The sequence below is a fragment of the Jaculus jaculus genome, chromosome X (assembly GCF_020740685.1).
Source record: "Jaculus jaculus isolate mJacJac1 chromosome X, mJacJac1.mat.Y.cur, whole genome shotgun sequence".
Lineage (NCBI taxonomy): Eukaryota > Metazoa > Chordata > Mammalia > Rodentia > Dipodidae > Jaculus > Jaculus jaculus.
The window spans coordinates 50,879,215-50,896,742 of NC_059125.1; the positions used below are offsets into that span (position 1 = coordinate 50,879,215).

The following is a 17,528-nucleotide window of genomic DNA, read 5'->3' on the forward strand; positions in this document are numbered from 1 at the left end:
CACCTGTGTGGCACTTACACCCAGGGAACAGTGCTTATCTCACCCATCTAGAGGTTTGCAGAACTGACAGAACTTGGAAGAATGATGTCCATCCTGTACCTCTTCCCCATACCTTCATCCCGAAATAAGAACTCATTTCTGCACCAGCCATGGTGGTGCACGCCTTTGATCCCAGTGCTCAGGAGGCAGAGGTAGGAGAATCACTGCAAGTTCGAGGCTAGTCTTGGACTACAGAATGCGTGCCAGGTGAGCCTGTGCTAGAGTGAAACTTTATATTGAAAAAAAAAAGCCCTCATTTCTTGGTATACTGTGGTCACCCTCAAAAAACAAACAACTGGGATCAGGTGTAGTGGCATACACCTTTAATCCCAACACTTGGGAGGCAGAGGTAGGAGGATTGCCATGAGTTTGAGGCCACCGGAGACTACATAGTGAATTCCAGATCAGCCTGGGCTAGCACAAGACCCTACCTCAAAAAATCAAAAGAACAGGCTGGGAGTGGTGGTGCATGCCTTTAATCCCACCACTCAGGGGGCTGAGCTAGGAGGATCGCTTTGAGTTCAAGGTCACCCTGAGACTAGAGTGAATCCCAGGTCAGCCTGAGCTAGTGCAAGACCCCACCTCAAACCCCCCCACCCCCCAAGAACATCAAAACAGATGGACCCAGGTCATGGTAGTGAATGTTTGCAATCCCAGTTGGAGAGACGGGAGGAGCACGAATTCAAGAACAGTGTGGGGTACAAAGACCCTGTCTCCAAAAACAAAAAACTGAGGCATGGTGGCCACACCTGTGATCCCTGTACATGGGAGTCTGAGGCAGGAGTATCAGGAGTTCAAGGTCAGCCTTGGTTACATAGCAAGTTTGAGGCCAGGGCAAGCTTCATGATATCCTGTCTTTCAAAACAAGACACCACCAAGCACAAGTGAGTAGAATGATCCATGTGACAGAAAATAGGAGACGAACACAGAGCATCATCTTTGAGGAAGCAGGTCTCCCTGATTCCACTCCATCCCAGGAATACACCAATGCCACATGGATGGGGCTATTTCTGCAATTTGGGTGACTGATAGCCAGAAAGAGTTCTTTTGAAGCCATTTTCCATCTTGACAGCAGAAACTTGTGGAGAGGGTTGAGGTCCTGGGCAGTGTGCATGCATCACATCAAGGGTGCCATATGTATAACAACCCCAATCACAGTGTCCTTATGTTCTTAAACTTCTTCCCCAAGTCTGGTCCTCTGTGTGTTGCTCTGGGCTACCAAACACACTTACTCATTTAACTAACTGAAACCTTTGTGTACCTGTTTCCCCATACACTTGTTCATTTCATAAACCTGTACTTGAAGCTGGGCACAGTGGCACCCAACTGTAATCTCAGCACTTGAGAGGTAACTGAGCAGGATCACAAGTTTAAGGACAGCTTGGCTTACATGGCAGGGGAAAAAAAAAAAAGCTTTAGTAGGGGGTAGCTGAAAGAACACATCCACAGGTATTTCAAAACTGGTTTTAAATACTTATCAGGATGCCACACGAAGGAGCTGGGTGAGAGTTTGTTACATGTGTGAGGCAGCTGGGGTACCCCACCCCCACCCTAGGACAAGGGAGTAGAGAGACCTTCTTTGAAAGGTCTCAGGGCTATGCAGGAGCCAGTTCTCCCTTGGAGGTAGATCATCGGGGAGGGAACTGGGGAGTAGCTCCCACGGTGGCAGAATCAGGCAGCAGCTTCCTCAGTGGTACTGCTGGTAGCTGGAACCTTGGGTTGGGGCACCCTCCTTAGGAGCTATCTGGCTGGGGTCTTCCAGGAATGGTGGTGCTGGAAAGGGGAAAATGAGGTGATGAGGTGAGATTAAGTGGAGGCAGCTGACAGAGAACTCTCTTCCTCCCCCTGACCATTGCCCACCAAGTCCTCACCATTGCGGAACTGCTGGGCAGTATAGCGAGTGAGGAGAATGCCAACACCCTCAATAAGGGCCAACAGGATGCCCCCCATCATTGCCGAGCCCACCATGGCCAGCGGACCACCTAGGAGGCAGAGGGAGATAGAGGTGAGGAAGGGCAGGCAGCATGGGGAAGAGCTGGGCTCAGGGGTTGTTGGTTGAAGCCACTCACTGCGGGCAGCCAGCACAGCCCCGGTCAATGCTCCACTGGTGATGGAGTTCCAGGGATCCTCCTTGCCCCGCACTCGTACCAGGCCACAATCGATGGTGGAAAACAGGCCGCCCCACACTGCAAAGCTACCTGTAGAGGAACAGAGGACTAATTAGAAGTCCTGAGACTGAGGAGAGATGATTCAGCAGTTAAAGGTGCTTGCTTGCAAATCCAGATGGCCTGGGGTTGATTCGCTAGTAGCCATGTAAAGCCAGATGCACAAAGTGGTGCATGTGTCTGGAGTTCTTCTGTTGTGGCCAGAGGTCTGGGTATGCCTATTCTCTTCTCTCTTTTCTCCTCCCTGCTTGCAAATAAATAATAAACATGTTTTAAAGAAATCCTGCTGGGCGTGGTGGCTCATGCCTTTAATCCCAGCACTTGGGAAGCAGAGGTAGGAGGACTGCCATGAGTTCAAGGCCACCCTAAGACTACATAATGAATTCCAGGTCAGCCTGAGCTAGAATGAGACCCTATGTTACAGGAAAAACAAACAAAAAAAGAAATTCTGAGGGTGCCTGGCATGGTGGCACATGCCTTTAATCCCAACACTCAGAAGGCACAGGTAGGAGTATCACTGTGAGTTTGTGGGAAGCCTGAGACTACAGAGTGAGTTCCAGGTCAGCCTGGACTACAGTGAAACTTTACCTTGGGGGAAAACAAAAAAAGAAATCTTGAGAGCCTTTAATCCCAGCACTAGGGAAGCACAGGCAGGAGGATAACTGTGAGTTTGAGGCCACCCTGAGTCTACATAGTGAATTCCAGGTCAGCCTGGGGCAGAGTGAGACCCTACCTCGAAAAACCAAAAAAAAAAAAAAAAAAAGAAAGAAAAAAATAACAACACCGGGCTGGGGAGATGCTCAGTGGTTAAAGGCACTTGTTTCCAAAGCCTGACGGCCTGGGTTTGTTTCCTCAGTACCCACATAAAAGCCAGATGTGCAAAGTGGTACATGCATCTGGAGTTCATTTGCAGTGCACCCATTCTCTCTCTTCCTGCTTGCAAACAAATGAAATATTGCAAAGCCAAAGGACCAAGGTTTTATTCCCAGGACCCATGTAAGCCAGATGCACAAGGTGGCACATGTGTCTGGAGTTCATTTGCAATGGCAAGAGGCTCTGGAGTGCCTATTCTCCACCCCTTCTCAAATAAGTAAGTAAAAATAAAAATATTGCCGGGTGTGGTGGTGGCACACCTTTAATCCCAGCACTCAGGAGGCAGAGGTAGGAGGATCACGTGAGTTCGAGGCCACCCTGAGACTACATAATGAATTCCAGGTCAGCCTGGGCTAGAGTGAGACCCTCCCTCAAAAAAAAAAAAAAAAAAAAAAAAAAAAAAAACCAATGCCGGGCATGGTGGCACATGCCTTTAATCCTACAGCTCTAGAGAGGCAGACAGGTAGGAGGATCATCATGAGTTTGAGACCACCCTGAGACTACACAGTGAAATTCAGGTCAGCCTAAGCTACAGTGAGACCCTACCTTGGGAAAAAAAAAAAAAACAAAAAAACATGACCAAGCAGAGCGGTAGCTCATACCTATAATTTTAGCACTTGAGCTTAGGCAAGACTGCTTAAGGTCAAGACCAGCCTGGGTTACACAATCAGTGTTTTCAAACCAACCAAGAAAGGGGTTTAGAGGTGTAAAAGCCTGCAAGACCCTGGCTTTTACCCCCATCACAAAAATAAGAGGATGTAAGCTCAGACACTAAAACAGACAGCAGCAGACTGCCAGGAAACCTCCATCTTTATTTATTTATTTGACAGAGAAAGAGGGAGAAAGACAGAGTGAGAGAGAGAATGGGCATGCCAGGGCCTCCAGCCAATGCAAGAGAACTCCCTTGTGCAGCTGGCTAACGTGGGTACTGGGGAGTTGAACCTGTGTTCTTTGGCTTTGAAGGCAAACACCTTAACTGCTAAGCCATCCTTCCAGCCTGACACCTCCATCTTTCTCATCCTGAATAGCTATAGCCCAGTCAATAGCTGCTAGTGAAATTCCCTTCACATTTATACACCTACAGGGAGCTGAAAAATAGACACAGACTTACCTTTTATGTCTTTTAAAAATATTATTTATTTGCAAGCAGTGAGAAACAGAATGGGCATGCCAGGACCTCTTGCCACTGCAAACGGATTCCAGATACATGCACCACTTTGTACATCTGGCTTTATGTGGGTAGTGGGGAATTGAACCTGGATTGACAAGCGTTGCAAGCAAGTACCTTTAACTGCTCAGCCATCTCCCTGGCCCCTTTTATGTCTTTTAATACATCAATTTTCACCTTTTAAACACCATATATAGTAATTCTGGTTTTGATTTCAGTGAGAAGGAAATAGGCTGTGAAAGTCAAGTCTGTAAGATAGGTTAAAGGCTGGAGAAATGGCTTAGTGGTTAAGGTGCTTGCCTGCAAAGCCAAAGGACCCATTTTTGATTCCCCTGGGCCCACATAAGCCAGATGCACAAGGAGGCACACACTTCTGGTCTGCTTCAAGTCTGAGATCAGCCTGAGCTACAGAGTGAGAGACCCTGTCTCAAAAAATTATCTTTGGGAGCTGGGCGTGGTAGCGCAGACCTTTAATCCCAGCACTCAGAAGGCAGAGGTAGGAGGATCACTGTGAGTTCAAGACCACCCTGAGACTACATAGTGAATTCCAGGTCAGTCTGGGCTACAGTAAGACCCTATCTCAAAAAAAAAAAAAAAAAAAAAAAAAACAGTATCTTTGGGATATGTGTAAAAGGTATATATGAAGCACAATTAAATCTTGTGTTTAGACTTGAATATAATTCCCAAGACATCTCATTATGCATATATGCAAATACTCTAAAATCCATAAAGATCTGAAATATGAAACAGCCTGGTCTTAAGCATTCTGGAAAGTAACACTCAACCTATATAGCTAAAATGCTATTGAGGGCTTACTTTGTTCTAGGACTTATTTGACGAATTTGACTTCTGCAGATTTAAATTAGTGGGTTTAGTATAACCACCAGCACTGCAAGGTGGTCAATCAGATGAGGTTGGGAAGAAATATGCTATTAGCCTTTGGTCACATAGCACTGAACAGCCAGGGCCTGGATTTAAACTATAGAATATCCATTCCTTCCCGTTCCTATGAAATTACTGGGAGTAAGACATGGTGGCACACACCTTTAATCCTAGCACTTGGGAGGCTGAGGTAGGGAGATCACCCTGATCCTGATTTCGAGGACAACCTGAGGTTACACAGTGAATTTCAGGTTAGCCTGGGCTATAGCGAGACCCTACCTTGAGGAAAAAAAAGAAAAAAAAAACTTACTGGGAAATGTCACACCTCTGGGAAGCCCTAGGCAAACTTTCAGACAGAATTTCGTCCTTTAGCTTGCAGTAGCTTTCAGTCTACCCTCAAAGGATTATTACTCTTTAAGTTGCCATCACATGTCCTGTGTTTCCCCATGCCCCTCACCTCCAATCTGGGGCGCTCGGATCCTCACAGCATTGATACTTCCTCTTAATCGGTGTCGAATTCCCTGGAGAAAGCAAGAACAGGAGTCAGAGTAGGGTTGATGCCACTGACAGACAGGATATCTAGCATTTATTTAAGATAGAGAAGGTGGACTGAGGTATAGTTACCATTAGACATGTACAAGGCCCCTGGGTTTCACCCTTAGCACAGCAACAAATAAAAGAGGGCAGGGCATAAGAAATCTATAAAATGTGGAGAAGCAGTTATGAACCAGGAGACTGGGGAGCACTCCAACATAGGTGTCTCCAGAATTGGGTAGGTAAGTTCTAATTTATTCATTTGTTCACTTATTCATTCAATACATGATTAATCCGCACCCACTATGTGCCAGGCCCCACGTAATAAAAAGAATGATAATGAACAAGGTAGATCAGTTTCCTGCCCTCCCAGAGCTCACAAGGTCGTGGCAGAGACAGATCCTAAGCATTTAAGCAAGACAGTTTCAGACAGCTTATGCACTGCAGAGGAACTATGTTAAAGAGGTATGATAGTGGCTGAAGAGTCAAGAAAAGCTTTAAGGAAGCTTGTGTAGAGGCTGGAGTACAGCTCAGTGTAGAATATATGCTTAGCATGCAGGATGAAAGGTCTGGGTTTCCTTCCCCAAACCAAAAGAAAAAAAAAAAGGAGAAAAATACAAAGTCACACATGGTGGCACACACCTTTAATCACAGCATTTGGGAGGCCGAGGCAAGAGGATCGCCAGGAGTTCAAGGCCACCCTGAGACTACATACTGAATTCCAGGTCTGCCTGGACTACAGCAAGACCCTCAGAAACAAAAAAAAAAAAAAAAAAAAAAAAAAAAGAGTGTACAATACATGCTGAGGAATAGAAATCTTGGCAAATATCCAGAAATGAGATTTCTAGGAGTTAAGAGGGACAGAACCAGATATTAAAAAAAAAAAAAAAACAACCTGCACACGCTGCTGGAAATGGTGGCTCACACCTTTATTACCAGTACTGGGATGCAGAGGTAGGAGAATGGCAATGAGTTCGAGACCAGCATGGAGCTACAAAATGAGTTCTTGGTCAGCCTGGACTACAGTAAAACCCTGTCTCAAAAAAAAAAAAAAAAAAAAGAGCGGGGTGTGGTGGTGCATACCTTTAATCCCAGCAGTCGGGAGGCAGAGGTAGGAGGATTGCTGTGAGTTCCAGGCCACTTTAAGACTATATAGTGAGTTACAGGCCTGGGCTAGAGTGAAACCCTACCTCATAAAACAAACAAAATGCCTATAATCCTAGCACACAGGAATCTAAAGGATTGAGAGCTCAGGTCAACCTGGACTACATTAAAAAAATTGCAGGAGGGGCTGGAGAGATGGGGAATCGAGCCTCTAACCGGAGTCCTTAGGCTTCACAGGCAAGCACTTAACCGCTAAGCCATCTCTCCAGCCCAAAAAGTATTACTTATTTGTGAACAGAAAAATTGAATATGGGCAGGCCAGGGCTTCTCTTGCTGCTACAAACAAATTCCAGATGTGTGTGCCACTTTGTGCATTTGGTTTTAAGTAGTTACTGGTGAATTGAACCCAGGCTGGTAGGCTTTGCAAGCAAGTGCTTTTAATCACTGAGTAATCCTGGCCTTACTGTTTTTTTATTTATTTTCTTTTTTTTGGTTTTTCGAGGTAGGATCTCATTCTAGCCCAGGCTGACCTGGAATTCACTATAGAGTCTCAGGGTGGCCTCGAACTCATGGCAATCCTCCTACCTCTGCCTCCTGAGTGCTGGGATTAAAGGCGTGAGCCACCATGCCTGGCTCTGTTTTTTAAAATATTTTAAAAAATTTTTTAAAAATATTTAGTGGTTAAGCGCTTGCATGTGAAGCCTAAGGACCCCGGTTTGAGGTTCGATTCGCCAGTACCTACATAAGCCAGATGCACAAGTTGCACATGGATCTAGAGTTCGTTTGCAGTGGCTGGAGGCCCTGGGGTGCCCATTCTCTCTCTCTTTCTCTCTGTCTGTCATTCTCAAATAAATGAATAAATAAATAAAAATAAAGAAAATAAAATAAATATAAATAATTGCAGGAAAGAAGATGGTTGTGAATTCAAGACCAGCCTGAGAGTATGTAGTGAATTCCAGGTCAGCCTGGGCTAAAGTGAGACCCTACCTTAAAAGAAAATTGTAGGACTAGAGAGATGGCTTAGCAGTTACGGTGCTTGCCTGCAAAGCCTAAGGACCCAGGTTTGATTCCCCAGTACCCATTTGCAGTGGCTGGATGCCCTGTTACATCCATTTTCTCTTTCCCTCTCCTCTCAAATGTACAGGTGTGTGTGTACATATATATATATATATATATATATATATATATATATATATATATATATATCCATGTAAGTCAGATGCATAAGGTGGTGCATGCATCCGAAATTTGTTTGTAGTTGCTACAGGCCTAGAATTCTCTCTCACACACACATAAATAAATAAAATATTTTAAAAAACAGAGCCAGGCATGGTGGCTCACGCCTTTAATCCCAGCACTCAGGAGGCAGAGGTAGGAGGATTGCCATGAGTTCGAGGCCACCCTGAGACTCTATAGTGAATTCCAGGTCAGCCTGGGCTAGAATGAGATCCTACCTCGAAAAACCAAAAAAAAAGAAAATAAATAAAAAAACAGTAAGGCCAGGATTACTCAGTGATTAAAAGCACTTGCGGGCTGGAGAGATGGCTTAGCGGTTAAGCGCTTGCCTGTGAAGCCTAAGGACCCCGGTTCGAGGCTCGGTTCCCCAGGTCCCATGTTAGCCAGATGCACAAGGGAGTGCACGCATCTGGAGTTCGTTTGCAGAGGCTGGAAGCCCTGGCGCGCCCATTCTCTCTCTCTCCCTCTACCTGTCTTTCTCTCTGTGTCTGTCGCTCTCAAATAAATAAAAAAAAAAAAAGTAAAAAAAAAAAAAAAAAAAGCACTTGCTTGCAAAGCCTACCAGCCTGGGTTCAATTCACCAGTAACTACTTAAAACCAAATGCACAAAGTGGCACACACATCTGGAATTTGTTTGTAGCAGCAAGAGAAGCCCTGGCCTGCCCATATTCAATTTTTCTGTTCACAAATAAGTAATACTTTTTGGGCTGGAGAGATGGCTTAGTGGTTAAGTGCTTGCCTGTGAAGCCTAAGGACCCCGGTTCGAGGCTCGATTCCCCAGAACCCACGTTAGCCAGATGCACAAGGGGGCGCATGTGTCTGGAGTTCGTTTGCAGTGGCTGGAAGGCCTGGCGCCCCCATTTTCTAACTCGCTCTCTGCCTCTTTCTCTCTCTCTCTCTCTCTCTCTCTGTCGCCCTCAAATAAATAAAAATAAACAAAAAATAAATAAATAATACTTTTTAAAATTGCAGACATCTTGTCAAAAGAATCGCATCTAGCCGGGCATGGTGGCGTACACCTTTAATCCCAGCACTCGGGAGGCAGAGGTAGGAAGATTGCCATTAATTCGAGGTCACCCTGAGACTATGTAGTGCATTCCAGGACAGCCTGAGACCCTACCTCGGGGGGGGGGGGGAGATTTGATGATTGGGCTGGAGAGATGGTTCAGTGGTTAATGGTACTTGCTTGAAAGCCTGCTGACCCAGGATCAATTTCCCAGCACGCACATAAAGCTAGATGTAAAAGGCCTGGTGTTTGTTTACAGCAGCATGTACACACACATTCAAATAGAAAAATATTTAAAGATTTGATGATAACCTTTTGTCTTATTTCTCTGATGAGGATGGAAGCCAGAACCTTTTGCATATAATAAGTTGCTTTACCAATGAACTATGCCTCCAGCCCCTAAGATTTTATTTATTTATTTATTTATTTTTTTGGTTTTCCAAGGTAGCATTTGACACTCTAGCTCAGGCTGACCTGGAATTCACTATGTAGTCTCAGGGTGGCCTCGAACTCATGGTGATCCTCCTACCTCTGCCTCCCTGTGCTCCACCATGACCAGCTGCCTAAGATTGTTTTGATAGCACAGCATTTCCACTGAGGAGCTCTAGCTGGGTGGGTGGGTGGGTAGAGAACAGAGTCCTCCATCCCCCAGAACCTGGGAGCACAGTAGGTGAGTAAGCACCAAAATGACTAAGGCTGATAGGCATTCTAGGCAGTTTTCAGTGTTTGGGCAAGGCTGTTGACTCCCACGCCACTGTGTGAAGGCCCAACTCACAACAGGAGCATTGCGGAAGCCCTTGATAGCCTGGAAGACTCCGCCACCAATGACACCCATAGTGAAAGCTCCACCGCAGTCATCCACAATTCGCCATGGGCTACAAGTAGGAAAGAAAAAAGATGGGGTTAATGTAATCCCTTCCCTGGTAGGTGTAGTCATCTGAAGTTTTTCCTATTGGAAGAAACCAAAACCATCCCAATGGGAACTTATGAATTCAAGAAGAAACATCTCAGATAACACACTAGCCTCCCTTATAAAGCCAGGTGCAGTGGCACATACTTGTAATCCCAGTACTTAAGGGGCTGAGGCAACAAGATTACAAGTTGGAGGGAGGCTAGCCTGGGCTATACAATGAGACCTGGTCTCAGAAAAAAATTAAAGCGGTGAATGGAGCAAAGCCGGGGGGGGGGGGATACTACTTTTTTTTTCTTTTTATGATTTTTTTAAGATAACGGTTCACTATGCAGCCCAGGCTGGTCTCAAACTCACAATCCTCCTGCCTCAGCCCCCTACCCCCGTATAGTGTGATTACAGGCGAAAGTACAATTCTTGACTCCACTCAAGAAAACACTGATCTGTTTTGAACTGATACATGGACAGGTTTGACACGTTTCAACAAGGGCCACAGAAGTGTTAACTAGGTAGTATTTAATTAAAATAAGACAGAGTGACATTCCTTCCTCTCACAACGAGCACGTCCAAGCAAGCTATGCCTTTTGTGCTTTTAAACCTGAAAGCGAAAAACTAAAAGATCCCCCCCAAGGAAGAAGATCCAGTGCCCTTCCTACCCGTGGCATTCACACACGCCACGTCCAGTGAAAAAAGCAGCCTGGGAAAAACCATGCGAGGGAGACATTAGCAACCCTCAATGCCCCCTTCCCTGCTGGAATGGCTGACACGCGTGTCACTACCAAAGAGGAGTGGGAGATACGCAGTCGTGAGGCAAAGGGGTCCGACACCACACCTTTTCAGAACCACGACAGTGGCAGCTCGGAACGAAGCCCAAATGGGAGGAGCCAGTGGGGAAAGTAAAGTTTCTAGTCTCCCAAGTCAGGACGTCGCACTGTGGGGCTGTAGCCTCCGTCGCCCGCCCGCCCTCGTCCCAAGGCTGGCCTGGACACCGCCGCTACAGTCGAGACGCCTGTGCCCACCGTCGTACCAGGGCTCGCGAGCGTATTCCTCCATGGCGACGCAGTGTGGCGGGACTCTAACGGGCCACTCCCCCTCTGTAAACGTACTCTGGCGCGGCGCGGCGCGGCGCGGCGCAGAGCGTAAGCGTCCCTCCTATTCTAAGGAAACAATTGGACGTCTTCGCTTACGTAAGGTCAAAGGCGCACTCCTATTGGTCGGCCAGGGTAACAACATCTGCTCCAGTAGCCCGGGGGTGGACCAGTTCACGCCGCCTGGGGAGAGCGTCTGGTTTTGTTCTTTGTCAGAGTCACTTGATATCGGTAAGCAGAATGACGACGAAAGGAAGGGAGTCTCACAGACTTTCAAGACAAGCACAACTGGAATAGTAACGCTCGGGTTTGGCGCTTTTAGAGTTGGGAGAGTGCCGCATTCCGCTCCCCCAGCCCAGCGCCTTGGTTCCCCCCACCCAACAACCTTAGAGGGATGTTGGGTGAGCCCATTTCTGGGTTGCGGGGGTGTGCGGTTGTTCCCTGAGGCAGTAGGCGGAGCCTGGGCCTAAGAGGAACTGGGTCTTTGGAGCATCCGGTCTCCAATGCCAGGGTCGGAATAGTTCTGGCCCTGCTGCCAGCTACTTCTTCGACCTTACAGCACGCTTTTCGTTCCGCTTGCCGTGCTTTGAGATAGGTAGGTGGGGGTCAGATGAATACACGTTTGTGGGGAAGTGCTTGTTACAGAATTGAGAATTAAATCGTCATCGGAGCTAATTTTGACTTGTCTGACCGTCCGTAGGTCTGTCTCCTACCTACTATGCCGTTACCTGTAGCACTGCAGACCCGCTTGGCCAAGAGAGGCATCCTCAAACATCTGGAACCCGGTGAGAAAGCTAAGCGCAGATAGGCCTACTGTGTGCCAGTTTTAACAGGCAGTGTTATTTTTTTTTCCCCTTTCTGGTGGGGGGAGGGGCAACCCAGGGTCTTGCAATTTGCCACTAACTGCATCTATAACCCATAATAACACTCTTAGGTTCAGTATTGTTTTATTTTGGTTTTGCGATGCTGGGGATCAAACCCAGTGTCTTGGGCGCACTCTACTACTGGGCCATATCTTAAACTCCTTGATAAGTGCTTTGTTATTGATACTTGTTACCTCGACTGGCCTACCAGGCATATTTTGTTTTGTTTTGTTTTGTTTTTCCGAGGTAGGGTCTCTCTGTAGCCCAGGCTGGCCTAGAACTCAGGGTGGTCCTCCCACCTTCCAGAGTACTAGGGTTATAAACATGAGCCACCATGCCCATCTTCTGGCAAGCATCTCACTGTAATATGAATTCCTGATATCCATTATTAGTACATGGTAAGCACTGAGTGTAGGGAGTGGTTGAAGGATATAGTTTAATTCACTAATCAGGCTGGGCAAAGTGGCACTATCACTGCCAGCTATCGAGGAGGCTGACTTGAATCCAGGAATTTGAGGTGAACCAGGGCAAGATAGCAAGAGCTAATCTCAGAAAGGGTGGGAAGTGGCTGGAGAGATGGTTCAGCAGTTAAAGGCACTTGCTTGCAAACCCTAACGGCCCAGGTTTAATTCCCCAGTATCCACATAAAGCCATATGCACAAAGTGGATCTTACATCTGGAGTTCATTTGCAGTGGCAAGAGGCCCTGGCATGCCCATTCCCTTCCTACCTCCCTCTCTGTTTGCAAATATTTAAAATAAATAAGGGTTAGGTGTGGTGACACACACCTTTAGTCCCACGGTTCAGGAGACTGCGGTAAGAGGAGGTTAATGTGAACTCAAGGGCTTTCTGGGCTAGAGTGAGACCCTGCTTCCAAAAAAAGGGGGCATGGTGACACACACCTTTAATCCTAGCACTGGGGAGGCAGAGGTAGCAGGATCACTGTGAGTTTGAAGCTGGCCTGGGACTACAGAGTTAAGTTCTAGGTCAGCCTGGGCTAAATTGAGACCCTACCTCAAACTAAAAAAAACTAATAGACACACCTACCTACCTACCTGTAATCCCAGCATTGGGGAGAATGAGGCAAAGAGAACACTGCCTGCGAGTTTGAGGCCAGGTTGGTTTGCCTAATAAGTTCCATGCTAGTCAGGGCTACATAGTGAAACCATCTCAAAAAAAAAAAAAAAAAGGCAGGCACAAAAAAACTAATTAAAACAAATCCATAGGGGTGATGACATGATACTTAAGAATGATAGCTGACATATCCTTTGTGCCAAGTACAGTGGGAAGGTGTTGATGCTTTGTTGTGTAACACCACATGAGTTTCAGAGGTATTATGAACACAAGCGTTAATGTCAACTTACTTAGCTCATTAATGGCTGACATAGATTTGGGGCATCCTAAGTGTCTGGCATATATGTTACGATTAAGTCTACTATATTGCTGTATGATAATTAAACCTTGTTAATACTAAGAGCTGACAGGTTTTGGTGTAGAATGTTCCAGGCACTGGAAAGTATGTCATATTGTTTCCTTATTGACAACTGCCATCTGTTACAAGGCTGCTATGTACCAGATATAGACCTTGTAGTGGCTAATAGTACTAATTGTGGTCATTGGTATTTTTTAGTGGTGCTGGAAATTGAATCCAATGTCTCGGGCATGGTAGGCAAGTGCTCTACTACTCCACCTCCAACCCTGTATTATTGATATTTCTTTTAAGCTTTTCATATTGGGCCTACTGCTAATGCTGTATATCTTATTAACAATGTATGTGATCATACTTCACACCTTTTGAGGGGTCTGTAATGTAACAGATACAATACTGTTGCTGGTATATACACAGTACTTTTGGTTTTTTCAAGGCAGAGGCTCACTAGCTTAGGCTGACCTGGAATTCACTCTGTATTCTCAGGGTGGCCTCGAACTCATGGCAATTCTCCTAGCTCTGCCTCCCGAGTGTTGGGATTAAAGGCGTGCGCCACCACACCTGGCAACACAGTTCTTGTTTTAAAAATTGATTTGCAAAGCTGGGCACTCAGGAGGCAGAGCTAGGGGGATTGCCATGAGTTCAAAACCACCCTGAGAATACAGAGTGAATTCCAGGTCAGCCTGGGCTAGAGTGAGATCCTACCTCAAAAAAAAAAAAAAAAAAAAAGGAAAGAAGAAAACAAAACAAAATTTTGATTTCCATAAGTCTGTATATTTGCATGCATGCATGCCAGGGTCTCTTGCCACTACAAAGGAATGCCCATCTTGCTTTATGTGGGTGGCTAGGGAATTGGACCCCAGGCTTACAGGCTTTGTAAGCAAGTATAGCAAGCTCCTGAGATATCTCCTCAGCCCCAGTTTTATTTTATTTCATTTTTTTGAGGCAAAGTCTCACTCTTATACTGACCTGCAATTCATTATGTAGCCAAGGCTGGCCTTGAACTGCTAATTGTACCTCAGCATCCTAAGTGCTCAGATTATAGGCATAAACCATCACCCCTGGCTGCATTTCATTGTTAATTATACCCACACAAGAAATATATTATATGCCTGAGAGCCAGGCATTGGGCTGCTAATAAACAGCATTTTATTCTGCTGGTATCAGTGAACATCTGTTGCAGGCATACTGTATATCAGCCCTAAGGGACCAAATGGATTCAGAGCAATGTTTGGATGAATATCTTGCTATTTTCTTCTTCTTTTGGGGGTGGAGGTGTTCTAGTAGAGTTTCACTCTAGCCAAGGCTAACCTGGAAGTCACTATGTAGTCTTAGGCTGGCCTCAAACTCATAGCAGGCCTACTTCTGCCTTCTGATTGCTAAGATTAAAGGCATGTGCCACCACGCCTGGCTATTATACCTCTTGCTGTTCAATATATGGGACTCAGAAATCCTGTAATCACTATTTAAAAGGTAAATAAATGGGCCATTATTTTCTTATAAACTCCTGCTGTTTAAGCCCATTTCATTAAATAGGTTTGGGTAATATAGTGCCACAAAATCTGAACTCAGGATTCTCTGTTAACCTGAAACCAGATAGGTCTGGATACCAGTATAAACTCACTTGAACCCAGAAACAAAAGATTTAGATAATGCTTTTGTTAGGTCTTCTAAAACAGATTTGGATGAGAAATGCTTCATACATTTCCAAGTACATACATAGGCACCTCTGTCTTCCAAATGTGGCTGTGTAGATGTGAATGGGTAGGTCCCTCCAGGCCCTGAGTGTAGGATGAGAAAGCCCCTGGTCCTTAAATTCTCCTCCTCCTCCTCCTCCTCCTCCTCGTTTTGCCAGAGCCAGAGGAAGAGATTATTGCCGAGGACTATGATGATGATCCTGTGGACTATGAGGCCACACGATTGGAGGGCCTGCCACCGAGCTGGTACAAGGTGTTCGACCCTTCCTGGTGAGCCTGGCAATCTGAGGGGGGAGGGGCAGCTGGCTGATGACTTTGCCCTTCCTGTGTTGTCCCTGGGCATGAGGTGTATAGGATGAAACAGGGATCTGGGTGTGCAGCCATGAAGTAGGTATACGCAGAGATCGGGAAGTGAAGAATTGATACAAGGACAAGACAGCTGTGCTGATGCTCCTTCCCTTCCACTGCCCCACAGTGGTCTTCCTTACTACTGGAATGTGGAGACAGACCTTGTATCCTGGCTTTCTCCACATGATCCCAACTTTGTGGTGACCAAATCTGCCAAAAAGCTCAGAAACAGTAATGCAGGTAAGCTGGCAAATACAAGGGTGCCTCAAGTGATTCCTGCAATTCTAAGAGGGGCAGGTGGCACCTGGCAGGCCCAGCTCCAGAGTATTAGAAGTTGCTAAAGGTAAGAACTGATGAATCCTGGGTAGGAAAGTCACTTCAGGACTTCTCTGTCCCTCTAGATGCTGACGAGAAGTTGGACCGGACTCATGAGAAGCCGGACAGGAACCATGAAAAGTCTGACCGCAGCCATGAGAAGCCAGACAGGAGTCACGACAAGTCAGACCGAAACCATGATAAGTCTGATAGAGATCGAGAGCGGAGCTATGACAAGGTGGACAGAGAGAGAGAACGGGACAGGGAACGAGACCGGGACCGGGGATATGACAAGGCAGACCGAGACGAGGGCAAAGAACGGCGTCACCATCGCCGGGAGGAGGTGGCTCCTTATCCCAAGAGCAAAAAGGGTAAGCAGGGGCAGGGGAGATGGCTCAGCAGTTAAGGCGCTTGCCTCAACACCTAACGACCTGAGTTCAATTCTCCAGTACCCACGTAAAGCCAGATGCACAAAGTGGCACATGTATCTGGAGTTTGTTTGCAGTGGCTAGAGGCCCTGGCATGCCCATTCTCTCTCTCTGCATGCAAGTACATATTTTTTTTTTTGAGGTAGGGTCTCACTCTAGCTCAGGCTGACCTGGAACTCACTCTGTAGTCTCAGGGTGGCCTTGAACTCACAGCAATCCTCCTACCTCTGCCTCCCAAGTGCTCAGCTTACAAGTAAAATTTTTTAAAAAGGGCAAGCAAGCATGGTGGGACACACCTTTAATTCCAGCTCTCGGGAGGCCGAGGTAGGAAGACCATCATGAGTTCAAGGCCACCCTGAGACTACATAGTGAATTCCAGGTCAGCCTGGGCTACAGTGAGACCCTAACCTTGAAAAATCAAAACAAAACAAAACAAAAGTAATGGGCTGGAAAGATGGCCTAGTGGTTAAGGTGCTTGCCTGCAAAGCCTAAGGACCCAGGTTCGATTCTCCAGATCCCACATAAGCCAGATGCCCATGGGGGTACACGTGTCTGGAGTTCGTTTGCAATGGCTAGAGGCCTTGGTGCCCATTCTCTCTCTTTCTCTCCCCCCCATATCAAATAAAAATAAATAAAACTAAATCAGAAAAAAAAAATTAAAAAGTAAGCATAACAGGCTGGGGCTTGGGTTAGGTAAGTGAGGTGCCAGGGCACAGAGTATAAGGAAACCCTGTCTTGGGTGTGTGCCTGATCCTGGGCTTCTAGAGAAGGATGCTGTGAGCGAGCCATGGCAGCCCAAAGCTCCATTTCTTCTTGGGACGAGGGCTCAGTGGTCAGTGGGGGTGGGTCCTTATATCTTGAGTAAAGAACATGCCCTACAACTTATTTCTATAGCTGCGAGCCGGAAAGATGAAGAGTTAGACCCCATGGACCCCAGCTCATACTCAGATGCACCCCGGTGAGTAACAACCCTCCTCAGCCCCTTTATGATTCTCACTGTACCTCTGAACAGTGCCCTTCTCTTCAGTCACCTTCGCTCATTCTTTAGTCTTGGCCAGTTTGTGGTACCCACTACATCCCCTTCCTGCCCCCTCATCTGTTCCCCCCCAGGGGCACATGGTCAACAGGACTCCCCAAGAGGAATGAGGCCAAGACGGGTGCTGACACAACAGCGGCTGGGCCCCTCTTCCAGCAGCGTCCATACCCATCCCCAGGAGCTGTGCTCCGAGCCAATGCTGAGGCCTCCCGAAACAAACAAGGGGATTGAACCCTGGTTCCCTGTAGCCCTGGCAGTTTGCTTTTCTTTGTCTTTCTTTGTGGGACTAGGGATGGACCCAAAGCCTTGTACATGCTAAGCAGTTGGCTCTGCCACTGAATTATACTCTTGTTTCCTTCTTGGTTTTAATAAAAGCTTTTCTGTGGTTATGTCCATGAGGCTGGAGTA

General features: G+C 46.5%; 2 protein-coding genes across 4 annotated transcripts; one reads left to right on the forward strand and one right to left on the reverse strand.

Annotated features, from left to right (window-relative positions):
• Nucleotides 1–1,489: 1,489 nt before the first annotated feature.
• Nucleotides 1,490–11,061, reverse strand: Timm17b (translocase of inner mitochondrial membrane 17B). Of its 2 annotated transcripts, none has more exons than XM_004670100.2 (6): nt 10,945–11,061; nt 9,783–9,882; nt 5,585–5,648; nt 2,109–2,237; nt 1,911–2,021; nt 1,490–1,812 (listed from the first exon to the last, which is right to left on the reverse strand). In XM_004670100.2, the coding sequence occupies exons 1-6, from the start codon at nt 10,968–10,970 to the stop codon at nt 1,727–1,729; spliced, it is 516 nt and encodes a 171-aa protein (XP_004670157.1). In that variant the 5' UTR covers nt 10,971–11,061; the 3' UTR covers nt 1,490–1,726. The 2 variants fall into 2 exon arrangements, with proteins under 2 accessions (XP_004670157.1, XP_044996598.1); XM_045140663.1 differs by lacking the exon at nt 10,945–11,061 and adding an exon at nt 10,750–10,768.
• A 51-nt stretch (nt 11,062–11,112) lies between these two features.
• Pqbp1 (polyglutamine binding protein 1) lies at nt 11,113–17,513 on the forward strand. Of its 2 annotated transcripts, none has more exons than XM_004670095.3 (7): nt 11,113–11,236; nt 11,706–11,790; nt 15,152–15,263; nt 15,469–15,581; nt 15,743–16,027; nt 16,979–17,042; nt 17,195–17,513. In XM_004670095.3, the coding sequence occupies exons 2-7, from the start codon at nt 11,724–11,726 to the stop codon at nt 17,349–17,351; spliced, it is 798 nt and encodes a 265-aa protein (XP_004670152.1). In that variant the 5' UTR covers nt 11,113–11,236; nt 11,706–11,723; the 3' UTR covers nt 17,352–17,513. The 2 variants fall into 2 exon arrangements, with proteins under 2 accessions (XP_004670152.1, XP_044996170.1); XM_045140235.1 differs by lacking the exon at nt 11,113–11,236 and adding an exon at nt 11,440–11,600.
• Nucleotides 17,514–17,528: the final 15 nt, after the last annotated feature.